Below are 13,420 nucleotides of genomic sequence, written 5' to 3'. Positions count from 1 at the left end.
TTCCCAACCCAAAATGCACTCTTCTCTAAACTTATTGTTGGAAAGTGACCGAAAAGTAAAGCAAGTTTTACAAACTGTGTTTTTAAGCCAAGTAACAATTTTTGCTTTTCACTCAATTACTCTTATCATTTTTTTAAACAGAAAGAAAACGTCTGAGAGGAATACTGATGTTACAAGTATCAGTTTAAACTATTACTCAGCACATGACTTAAGAATAAAATCTCCCTTTTTATATTCAAGTAACATTTTTGAATGTATTGATGACTCCTTTAGTGTATCCAACTTCTTAAATTTCTTACCAATTACGTTTCACTAATATAAAGAGATCAGTGGTTTATCCCCTTTTCAGCTTGAACTTAAGGAAAAGAACAAATCTAGCATTTAATTTTATCTTGGCAATTGGTATAGCTTTCCGTATTCTTCTGTGGATGATACGAGGCAGCAGCCAGAGCTTGCATGAAAGGTGCAATTAGTAAAATTATTTTCATTCTTGAAAATAAAGGCCCTTTATTTTTTATAAGCCATATGAATCCACGACACTTCCATAGTTTCACAGAGGCTGGGATGGTTTTATCCATGCTCATAAGACCAAATATTGCAAATGGTGAGTTATTCTTTCAGATAAAGGAAAACAAGTCTTTAACCTGGTCCATAATAATTATGTATCATATTGAACAGATGTAGGTGTTAATCCTGACAAAATTCAGCTCCATTAGAAGCAATCATCCTGTTCAAAATCCTTACAGTTTCTATTAGCCAAGTCATTATTTTGCTTCTACATTTATAGAGTTGTGTTGTGTTGATGTGACGTTTGATACTAAATGCTTGCCATCTCTCTAGGTGTAACTTGAGTTCAAGTAGAGCTGAAATGATTTTCAGTGCAAATGCTAATAGCTGTTGAGGTCAAACAGATCACATAATGTACTCAAAAACAGATCGATAACTTCGTAGTTTTTCCAGCCAGCCCGTACTCTCTGATGAACTTCTATAAAGGGAGAGTTACGAGAGAATCATGCATAGCTTTTGGTCATTGCACTATTTTCTCCTAACCATGTGAGAACTAGACTGTCAAAGCCCAAGTTTGTTATTACAATGAAAGCAAACACACCACTCACAATGGCTTAGACTCATGTTTGACATCACCTTCTCCTAGCTTGCAGTCCTCAGCGGAGATTTTTTGTTCTTCTATGCCCATCATCTACACTGCTGTTCCTGTATTTTCTCCACATTTTCTTCTCATTCTTATGTAGCTTTAAAAGCCCATCTGAACATCTCACCTCTGTTTTCAAACAGACTGGAGGAGGGAGGGGTGGATGGTCAATGTGTGGTGGGGGTCGCTGCATTTGGGTGCCCATTATACGCAATATTCTCTGAAACATACCATGATGTAGGGGAAAGGTTGACCTGATAATAATTTACGTGGGGTGTGTGAACTCTCCAGTGAAGACCTAACTATTTAATTTCCAATTTAGCAGCACTTTCAGCTTAAATAGGAAATCTTGAGTTATCCAGACGCTCGTAGCGGTGAGGAGGTTGGCTGAAGGTGGGGAAAAAGAGATTATTGAAGTAGATTAACACGTGTTGAATGAGAAAAAGCACCTAGAAGGGGCGAGAAAGATTATTTCCGGAGTAGCAGTTTGACAGGCAGCAAATCGGAGGAACGCATGAAGTGTGTTCTGCTGCCGGGCAGAACCTGCGCCCCTCGGGGCGGGCACCTGCTCGGCCGCTGCTGCCGGCTGCGGCGTCCGCGGAGCCTGGTGGCGGGGCCGGCGGGAGGCGGCGGCGCTTCTGCGGGACAGGCCGGGGGAAGCACCGGGCCCGGCTCCACCACCCCCCGGCTCCGCCACCGGCTCCGTCATCCGTCACTTCCCGCCGCCCGTGGGCGGAAGTGTCGCGGCGGGCGGGGCGGTTGCCATGGTTCCGCGGACGGCGTCCCGCAGCGGCGGCGGTCGGGTCTGGCGCGCCGGCCATGAGCGCCCCGCCGGCAGGGGCTGCCGGCCCGCGGCCCTGGGCCCGCCGCCTGGCCCCGAAGACGCTGGAGCTGCTGGCGCTGCCGTGTGCCTGGAGGAGCCGGAGCCCGAGCACCGGTGAGGGGCGGTGGCGGGTTCGGTGTGACCCCCTCCTCGGGTGGGTACAGCGGTGTCCTGCCGAGATCCTGGCACGGGCCGAGCGCGGTTCCCACTCGGTCTCAAGTGACAGCGGCGGTGTTCACAGGACTCGCTTTCACGGTGCTTTGGACCGTGACATAGGACACATCCTAAATTTTGCTCTTTGTTCCTGGAGTGATCGTACCCTGAGCTTTCATCTAAATATCTGCTTTTCCTGATTTTTTGCAGCTGTTCCAGGCACTGACAGGGGTCAGACTGTAAGTGGGTACATGCTTCTCTCAGTTTTGGAAGAATCTATTTGTACTTTCTATTGAGAGCAATCTACTTGTGCACTATATTGAAGTTTACATAGTCCATAGTAACTCAGACTTCTGTGCTGTGCTGTCCACATTACAGGACAACTTTACAGCTGGGTCACAACTGCATCGCTGAGGAGTTTCACATCTCCTGTTCTATTGCACAGAACTGTTTGGAAATGATAATACAGCTTCATGATCCTTAATACTTTGATAGGGAATAGTTTAGATTCATAGAATGCTTTGGGGTAGAAGGGACCTTTAAAGGTCATTTAGCCCAATCACCTGCAATGAGCAGGGGCATCTTCAACTAGAAGATGCTCAGAGCCCCGTCCAGCCTGGCCTTGAATGTTTCCAGGGATGGGGCATCTACCACCTCTCTGGGCAACCTGTTCCAGGGCCTCACCACCCTCATTGTGAAAATTTTTTTCCTTATATCCAATCTCAAACTACCCTCTTTCAGTTTAAAACCATTACCCCTTGTGCTGTTGTAACATACCCTTGTAAAAAGTCTGGCCCCATCTTTCTCACGGGCCCCTTTTAAGTACTGAAATGTGGCAATAAGGTTTCCCTGGAGCCTTCTCTTCTCCAGGCTGAACAGCCCCAACTCTCTCAGCCTGTCCTCACAGCAGAGCTGTTGCAGCCCTCTGATTATTTTTGTGGCCTCCTCTGGCCCCTCTCCAACAGGTCCATGTCTTTCCTGTGCTGAGGGCTCCAGAGCTGGACACAGGACTCCAGGTGGGGTCTCACCAGAGTGGAGCAGAGGGGCAGAATCACCTCCCTTGACCTACTGGCCATGCTCCTTTTGACACAGCCCAGGATACGACTGGCTTTCTGGGCTGTGAATACTTGGAATATATCTTAATATTCACAGAATAAAGAGGTCTTCAGAACACTTCTGATTGAATGCTATTAAAATTTTAAACCTATTTATTTCCCAGTTAATTAGGTAGACCTGGGCAAGAATTTTCTGTCAACATCCCATTTCTAACAGAAAGGAATTTTGACAAAGTCAAAATACATTTCTGCAGTCCAATGCTCTTATTTTTTTATTAGAAATGTAACAATGTTTAGTGTCTTTTAGACTGTGTTCATAGTATCAAAATAATCAAATTTATCAGTTAGACAGAAAATCTAGATTCCTAAAATGTAGATTCCTAACTGAATCTACAGTCCAGCATTTCTGGACTAATATGTTTCTCTACAGAACACTGAAAACAATCTATTTACTGAAAGAACATGTCCTGTTCTTTAGCATTTTCTTCTATGTTCTTTAACATAATGTTTAATGTCATATAAGTTTTTGTTATTTTTTGTCTTCATGAAACAAACATAGAAGCAAACTATTAATGTGTTTGTTGTGCTCTTTTAAATTCTCTATCTTAAAAAAGTCAGATAAGTGAAATTATTAAAAAAAATAGGCACTTTGCCTCTGAATTTCCGTTATTAACAGAAGATTGATTAACTTGATTAATACACATGCTGTAATATTGCAAGTGTTTTTTTTTCAATTCTGTCTGGTTTCGCAGGCCTTGCGTTTCGGATGACTTAAAAATAGGATATGACAGCACAGATCATACTACACGAACAGATATCAAATAAATACCAGAATTAAAGGAGCTAGTTATTGCTACACAAGCTTTAATCAAGGTAAATTAGGGAAGTATCGTAACAATCTTCCTCATGTTGTAGAATGGGTTGTTTTGTCATTCTCATCTCTGTTTTGTCAAATTCTTAAGAAATTAGTTTTGGTTTTTGTCTTCATGTGCCTATTTCAGTTAAATGTAGGAATTTCCATTTTCAAAATAGGAAAATATACACGTATTGATAGATGAATTAGAGGCAGGAATTAGAGACTGGATTACTTGGCTATCTGAATCAGAAAAAGTTATGTAGGGATTAACATTGTTTAATGTAAAAAAATATATAAATGTAAGTGAAAATTCTGAAGGCTTAAATTTATCTAACAGGGGAGAGACTCTGGAAATAAATGTGGGCTTGTCAGCTCCATTAATACCTGCTTGATGTCAGTTATGAGTACAGCTAAGGAGAGCACGTACAACTGATGAAAGAGATTAAAAAAAACAGCACAGTGCTTCCGCAAATCACATACAAAAGCAAATCAGAAAGAAGATACAAATTGTGTTGTCTACTCTTGCACAATTGTATGTGTCTCTTAAGCAGCGTCTCACTGAAATTTAATGCTTAGACTTGGGAGCGTGCAGTCCACGAGGAGGCACAGTGCAGTCTGCTTAACACAGATGCCTCAGCCATTGCCAATGAAAGATGTGTGCCCCTCGAGACCTGCAGAGGAAGATCCTTTCCATCACAATGAGGTGTTTATGTCTGTCCCTTTACTGTATTACAAATTACAAAGGGAGGTGCTTCAGGATATCAAACAGTTATGTGCTCAAAAAGGTTAATTTCCTAGGGAAAAAAAAACCACAAACTTTTCTTTTTGGTTCTTACATGGTGTGTGTATATAGATAAATACTAAAATTAAATGCTTTTGGTACTATTTTTAGAAGCAATATCTCATTCTTCCTCTCATCCCTGAAAGACTTCAGAGTATTTTGCTCATTTGAGCCAGTGGCAAGCAGAATGCATTTCCTTTAACAATTCCTCTGTCACTTTTTGTAAAATGCAGAGGTTTTTATTCTTTTTACCATAAAATAATTTACAGAGTGTTGAATTAGGATTTATAAACAAGTTTTGACCACTTTCCAGGTTTACATTTTGGTATGTGTACTGAATATATATGTGTGAGTCTCCTTTGCAGTATCTGACTAGTTCCCATCTGGCAGACAGTCGAGTGTTCCTAAGTTAGTTATTTTTTGAGAAAGCTAAATATCTTTCCTGCATAAATATTCTCTGCTTGTCAAATACTGAATCAAAATATCTTTAAAATACACAATACCGAAGGTCTAGGGAGGGGAGGTTTTAGTTTAACAGAGAACACTTTGTGCATCTGGATACAAAATACATTTATATTGAGGGTCAGTTCTCATTATGCTTTCCTTGCCTGGGACTACTGAAATGCATGTTTAATATTGTATATTCAGATCTTCCATTTCATGAGTTCCAGTTTCATTAATGTGGGTTTTAAATTTTTATCATCCACAGGAGTGATACAATGGGATGGTACTTAGAATAAACGTGACAAAGATGTCATTGATACTTCTGACATGGCAATATATGTTCATTTTGGCACATTTTTGTAATTTATACTTAGTTCTGCAGAAGTAGAGTTTTATTAATATAATTTTTAGTTTCATTAGAGAACATTATGGTGCAGTATTTCTTCTTTTCATTATCGAAGGCTCCCCAATACTTTATTTAGCAGCCAAATTTGTTATTTGGGGTGAGAATCAGCTCACAGATTAAGAAATATACATTTAGGTGTCTCACGAGGGTATCTTTGAGCAAAGCATCTAAGCTGCCCATCTAGTCAGTGCACATCTGTCTCTAGTCAGTGGGGATGTCTCCAGATGTGCTGCTTGGCCCCTGGCTCTGGTTTTGGAAAGGGACAGGTTGCCTTTGGCCCCATGTTGTGTCTCCCAGCCAGGTTCCATTGACTTCATTGCCTGTAACAGAAACTTACCTAGTTCTTACGTAGACACCTAAATTTAGGTGGTTTACTCTGCGTATGGAAACTCCTGCTGACAGCCTGAGATGTCCGAAGCATGAACATGACACGGTGAGCTCTGGCAGATGTAGAGCCCCATGCCCCAGTGAGCGTTGCAGACCAACGAGCATAGAAATGCATTACATGCTTGTGTTCAGGTGGATGAATTTAGCCATCCTGAACAGTACTTTGTATGTAAAAATAAATAATATTAAGGTTTTTATTTTTATCTCATTCACTCTCTCTAGCAAGATTTGTTCATCTACAAAAGCGTAATTCAAGCATAATATGAAAAAAAAATAAGAGCAGGCTTAAAGTCTTTGTAAATATATAAATGATAGATTGACAGACCTTGAGTTTTTACATAAATGGGTAAAGAGGAAAATTCTTATCCACTTATGTGTCATTTTCACTAGATGCCAGTTCTCATTCATATACCCTCTTTGCACAGAGAGATACAATATTTTACTTATTGAAAAGTAATCCACAAAAGTATTGAAAATAAGGAAATAAAAAAAAGGCCTAATATAGATTGAAAAGTGACTGCTAAGGTGTCTTTTGCAAATTTGCAATTAACAGAACGTGGATTATATTGTATTTGGCATATTAACAACAGCAACTAGGAAAGCTTAAATTGTAGTCTGGTTATTTCTAGTAAAATACTTTATAACGGTATATTAATAGGCAAGAAATGTAGCACACTTCCTGTGTGTATAAATTATTTACAGTTCTTTCACCATGTATTTCTTTGAAAATATATAGTCAGTGATCTTTACGTGGTAAATCACAGCCCATGCCAGCATTAACATTCCTAGGCAATCATGTAACAACTAGTGAGCACTCACTACAAGGGAGAAATACGCATAAAACCTCAGTTTCAAGCTTCTGGTATGAACAATAAGAAAAAAAAAGAAAAAAGAAAAAAAGAAAAAAAAAGTCATTGCAGAAAAAAACATGATAGAAAAGGAACATGAGCTTACTATTTTTTTTAAGTTCAAGAGCTTAGATAGCATTTAATTTTCCTAAATGAAAGTGAAGAATACATAAAAGTTGTTTGGTTTGGTTTTGTAATAGATGGCTGGTCTGAGTATTAATATGTCATAATGTAATTATAGAGAATAGCTTTGCCCTTCAGACATGGAGAAGGGTGTATTTGAGTTTTTCATGAAGACTAAGCATTTAAACTATATTGAATAGAAAAAAAACAAACACATAAAAATTTAACTGTTATTACAAGTATTGTTTTTTCCCCGTATGCAGTCGCGCATACTCGACTACAGTTTTAGGTGTGTAATATCAGTTACTACAACATGAATGAGTTACCTTAGTAGCTACCAGTGGAAGAAAGCAAAAATTGCAGAGTTTTTAGTTTCTTGACTACTGAAAAACAATTGACTACAAAATACTTGAGCAGTGTAGGGTTAGACCCGAATGTGCAGGCAGTGCTTACTTTTCTGTGTTACTGAGGTGAGTCAAAAGAAGTCCAATCGAAGGGATGACCAATCCACAGCAAATGGAGGTGAACTTGCTCTAATGCAGTCTGTGATTGGGTCAGTTAGAAGACAGAAATATAGTAATTGCGTAAAATGCTGTTTGGTTCAATAATAAATGAAAATGCCTTGAACAGATTGGGTAATTGAGCTCCCTGGCAACTGAATAGAGAGCCATGACCAACCGTGGGCACTGCCGGTGGCTTTCTGCTGCCCTCTAGGGACTGTGCCACAAACTGCCTATCGGGATGGAATTGGAACAGTGAGAATAATCCCAATTTGAAAGGACGGAACTTAGATTTTATTTTCCTTCCCTCACATACAATGGAGTACATGCAAGTTTGTACTTCTTGACAAACAAAGTCAGTATTAAAAAAAAAAAAAAAAAGAAAGAAAAGACAATAAACCACTTCTATTTATGTGGATAGTTGTGACAGGTAGTAGGTACAAATATTTATCTATAATTATTCTACTGTTATATATACATAGTACAGTCAAGTGCAGATATGTAGTGGGAAGTGTGTACAGTATATTAGCAGCATCTACTCTGTGATTCAGTATATAGAAAACCATCTAGTATCCTGGAAGGAGAAAAGATCTCTTTTTGTTGTTGTTTTTTTTCTTGTTTTACAGAATGAGTGATCTCCTAGACATGTGAAGGGAGGGGAGAACAGGTGCGCTTGTGAATGAGTCCAAACCAGCATTAATCATGTAGATGTTTCAGCTAATAGGACAGAGGAATGTAAAGCAAAGGAGAAAAGTTCGTGGGAAAGATCTGAGGAACTGTGAGACTGAGGAATTTTTAAAAGATGTGAGAGGAGATCAGAAGGCTGAAAATACTGGGCAAGTGACAGAAGATGATACGTGTTTCAAGAATGTTGCATGGCTTAAAGTGGATGATTAGGAGGCAAAAGCTAGGCTTTAGCGGGGAAAGAAAGGGCAGCTTCTGTAAAGAAAGAAAATACAAGATTTATTAAGGCTTCACAGAGAGTAAAGATGTTAATTTTTTACTTTTGTTCTTCATCGTTCCTGCATAATGATATGTAAACCCATCACTTGAAGAAAGAAATTCTGCTCCAAACCCAAGTATAAAGTATTTTTTTTCCTTAAGAATTATGAAATCTTCTTAGCAATGAATTTGAGACTTCAAGGAGGGTTTGTTTAAAAGAGCACTGTAGACTATACAGACTAGTTGAAGAAAAACTATGTTCCCTTTTAAAATTAGGTAGTGAAACACTCCTTTTGGGAAATTGGCACTTCTGAAAAAAAAGAAGAGAGTGGCATTTGACTCCCATAATGCTTGATGAAGAATGAAGACATGTTTATGATGCAGCTGTGCTGTCCTTGCTTTCTGATAGTCGAAATAGAAAACCAGGTATTTTTTAGGATGCAGCTCATGTTATCACTCCATGGTAAAATTGCATATGGGTTCCATGGAGTGAATAGTAGCAGTGTTCTCACCAGGGGATTGCCCGGTCGGGTTCCCTTTGCTTTGCTTTCATTTTGGAAGATCTTGCATTACTCTTGGATTCTTCTGGTCCATCTTCAGCCACCAGGTAGACATTCACCCCATCCCAGGCATGTCTAACGCTTTGTAGGTCGAGTGCTCTGAGGCAGCGGAACAGAGTGTCTGGGGAAATAACCGAACTCTGCTTCTTCCACTTCCTCAGTGAGTGCTACAAATGTTAATGTATTACACAACAGATAGTAATTTCTGCTAATATTAATATTTTTAAGAAGTTGACCAATATTTAATCACCTACCCTTGAAAAATTACTTGAACTGGGTATCTAGGTCCTCCTGAAGGAGGATCTCAAGCACACTTTTGAGGCTAGTGTCTCCTAATGGTCAGCTCTCAGCAGTTCATCACCTGGGAGAGACATTTCTGTATAATGGGAGGCTGCACATGTGTTTTTTTCTATGAAAGTCTTATTTTTATTTTCAACTGCATAAGAAGTAAATCACCCATTGGAGATGCTCTTTTTTTGTTCTTTAATGCAATTTAAACACTGCTTGTGTAATCAAGAAGACACAAAAATAAATGCCAGTAATGCAAAGTTAACAATTTAATAATTTTTTATTCTGTACTTATGCTGTATTTTCTGTATTTGTTTGATTTTATTTCTTATACGTTTTCATTATATTATTTGAAAGTTTTAAAATATACAAGATATGCATTTTTTCCCAAATTTCCTTTTTTTTTGCCATACATTTGAATTCTCTAGTATTATAGATTATGTTTTAGACGTAACACACTTTTTGGTTAAGTATTTTAAAGGTCAGATACAGTAAAACTTTATTTTCAACACTGGAACAGGACTCTTGAATGTAAAACATGCATTATAATGTGTTCAAATTACAATAAAATATTCTGTAGCTTTCAAAAAGGGCTATGGGATTTATTAAAGAGTCTCACTGAAGAATCATTTCTTGTAATAGAAGTACTACAACACAAATGGAGAAGACACAGAATGTTCAACAGAAAAGCTTTTGAAGCTTTTACGTAACAAGCTACATGAGGAAGAGTCCATAGTTGAAGATCTGGAGAGAAAATTGCAGGAACACCAAAAAAAATGGAAAGGCTAAAATGCTATGTTTTTGTAAACGATCACATACTCATTATACAAATGAGGAAATATTTAAACACATTCAATACAGTGAATTTCTAGTGCCATTATTTTTATAGGAAATATTAGGTTGGGAAGGTACTAGAACACTATTTGGGATTATCCTGTGCTATGGTAAGTATTTTGACTAAAATAATTTATAGTACTCTATTAACATCACAAAGTTATATCAGTGATAGTCTGGCCAATAGTTGATCGTTGTACTACCTTTTTTGATCTGTTTGTTTGTTTGGGTTTTGTGGGTGTTTTTGTTTTGTTTTGGTGTGGGGGGGGTGTTTTTAAATAAAATACATTTAAAATATTTTCTAAAATTTTTTTAAGAACTTAACAAAAAAAATCAACTCAAGAAGTTTTATAAAACTTTTATAAAATACTGCTCAGTGCTATTCTTACTCCATGCACAAACCGTTACAGAAAGTCCACCTGTTCTACTGCTACTTATTGAAGTACTTAAATTACATCTTCTCTTGTTTCTCTTTGTTCCCAGTGTCTCTAAATAACTTCTAAAATATTTTATTTTCTTCAGAATTGTGTTGTTAGTAATTTAAATAGGCATTTCAAGTTTTCAATGAAGATATATCTTCATTTAAAACATAAACCACAAAATCCCTGTGTTTGATTTTTCTTAACTCCTGTAGTAGAAGTTGACAGTAGAGTATGACAGCTACTTGGGTACAACCATTGATAGACATGAGAAGACCTTTTCAATTATGAATCTTTTTCACCACTAAAATACAGCCATAAATAGCTGGTTATAATGGCTAAGAACTTTCCTGCTTATTCTTTCAGTAGTCTTAAAAGGGGAAACATAATTTAGTCTTATATGTCTGTGCATCATCTTTGTATCCCTTCTGTAACATAAACATGTCCTTCTACCCAAATTAACTGTACTCATCTGCAGTTCAGTGCAATGTAAAAAAAAGCTATAACACTTTTTCAAAACTTCACATATGCTTTAGGCTGATAAAAAGCAGTCTTGGGCTCTAAAGAGGTTCTAGCTAAGCCTAACACTGGATTGTTTTTTCATGTCTGTTCTCTATGCATCATTGAGATGAGTAGTACTAATGTGATCTGAAAATGCCATCAAACCATGTTGCCAGCCACCTGAGGTAGACAGCATGGCCTGTAAAGGAGAAATGTGGGTTCTGTAATGTACCCTCTGAGGAAACTGGGTGTCTCTCCCCATCTGGAATTCATAGCTATGCAACCTGTTGTAGAACTGGATTGTTAAGCCAAGTCAGTCATTCCTGTCTGCAAAAGGCAGTGACGGTCATTCCTTCTTGCGACAGACAGCAGTGATATGGCTTATTTGCTTCATTTGGGTATGTCCCAGTAAGGCTGGTTTACAGCCATAAATATAAATATTTATGAAAATGTTTATTTAAATGTTCTCTGTAGCGGGGGCTGCAATCCAGGCTCCCATGTGAATATAATAAGAGGCTGTCATTGCATTCTTTATGGCTCAAATTTCTTCTCCAAAAGAGGAGGAACCTGGATGTAAACAAGGTGTGCCATTATCACAGTAGGCTGTGGAATTCTAGGGGCACTGAATCACCTCCCCACTATCTTTTAAAAGTTCTGGTTTGGTGGGAGTACTTTTAGAACACCTAACTGGATCAGAAAGCAGCCTGTAAAGAAATGTTTGTAACTTCCACTGGGAATTAGATCTTAAACCTTTCATTGCTATTAGGCTTCAAAATAGTTTGGCAGTAGTATTTAAACTGTCTTGCAGTTTTTAGTGGTACAAGTTTGGGTAGCAGTAGCTTTTAGTGCCTGTAATGCAGAATTCTTTAGTGCGTCATCACAGATTTTTATGCAGATTTTGGCTTTGGCCGCTTAACCAAATGGCAAGTGTATACCACTGTAGTGGCTGTGAAACCCACTGTGAAGACACCCAAGCTGTCAGCTGGTGGTCATTCTGGAGCCAGAGGCAGTACATTGATACATATATTTGCATATATTATATCTAAAACATTGAGCTCTGCCTTCAAAAAAAAAATCATACTTGTAGAATCTCACTAATAATATAAACTGAGAAGGTAAATAGCACTCCAACTTCTTATGTTACAAACAAATGATGTTTGTTTGAAATGGCAGAGGATATGGGGAGAAGCAAAATATTGAGTATATACTAATTATAGGATTTAAGTAAGGAAGAGGGGAAATAGGCATAGTCATACTTGCATCAATAAATGTGTTGTAAGGGACATTATTGAAATCTGGTAGAACCATACCTGTAAAGCTGAAATCTTTGACTAAACCAGCTTTATAGAAAAGATAAAGTAGTTAAAAAAAAAAAAAAAGAGTGATATTCAACACTGAAGAACAACTTGAACCATTCCCACATGTCCTGTCACTGGATCCTACTGGAATTAAATTAAAACACTGCTGATTAAACTTGTAGGCAACACAGAGTGATAGGTATGTAATCACAGAATCACAGAATGTTAGGAATAGGAATGGACCTCAAAAGATCATCTAGTTCAATCCCCCTGCCGGAGCAGGAACACCTAGATGAGGCTACACAGGAATGTGTCCAGGCGGGTTTGAATGTTTCCAGAGTAGGAAACTCCACAACCCCCCTGAGCAGCCTGTTCCAGTGCTCTGTCACCCTCACTGAGAAGAAGTTTCTTTTCAAATGTAAGTGGAACCTCTTGTGTTTCAGTTTGAACCCATTGCCCCTTGTCCAACCACTGGTTGTCACTGAGAAAAGCCTGGCTCCATCCTTGTGACACTCACCCTTTATATATTTGTAAACATTAATGAAGTCACCCCTCAGTCTCCTCTTCTCCAAGCTAAAGAGCCCCAGCTCCCTCAGCCTTTCCTCATACGGGAGATGCTCCACTCCCTTAATCATCTTTGTTGCCCTACGCTGGACTCTCTCCAGCAGTTCCCTGTCCTTCTTGAACTGAGGTGCCCAGAACTGGACACAATATTCCAGATGTGATCTCACCAGGGCAGAGTAGAGGGGAAGGAGGACCTCTCTCAACCTACTAACTACCCCACTTCTAATACACCCCAGGATGCCATTGGCCTTCCTGGCCACAAGGGCACAGTGCTGGCTCATGGTCATCCTGCTGTCCACCAGGACCCCCAGGTCCCTTTCCCCTAAGTTGCTCTCTAGTGGGTCATTCCCCAACTTATACTGGAACCTGGGGTTGTTCCTGCCCAGATGCAAGACTCTACACTTGCCCTTGTTATATTTAATTAAATTTTTCCCCGCCCAACTCTCCAGCCTGTCCAGGTCTCACCGGATGGCAGCACAGACTTCTGG

General features: G+C 38.9%; 1 protein-coding gene across 1 annotated transcript in view; it reads left to right on the top strand.

Moving 5' to 3' along the window:
• Positions 1-1,969: 1,969 nt before the first annotated feature.
• Positions 1,970-13,420, top strand: part of LOC309435876 (uncharacterized protein C10orf67 homolog, mitochondrial) — a gene marked incomplete at both ends in the record, with an annotated part of 33,336 nt that continues 21,885 nt past the window's right edge. Inside the window, 5 exon segments of the mRNA XM_082044618.1 lie at positions 1,970-2,057; positions 2,060-2,087; positions 3,934-4,003; positions 4,007-4,054; positions 9,959-10,100. Of these exon segments, the coding sequence (XP_081900744.1) occupies positions 1,970-2,057; positions 2,060-2,087; positions 3,934-4,003; positions 4,007-4,054; positions 9,959-10,100 (376 nt within the window).

This window comes from Streptopelia decaocto (assembly GCF_964273445.1).
Source record: "Streptopelia decaocto genome assembly, chromosome: 2".
Classification (NCBI taxonomy): Eukaryota; Metazoa; Chordata; class Aves; order Columbiformes; family Columbidae; genus Streptopelia; species Streptopelia decaocto.
The sequence above is the reverse complement of the archived record's forward strand: the minus strand, read 5'-3'. Positions and strand labels throughout refer to the sequence as shown.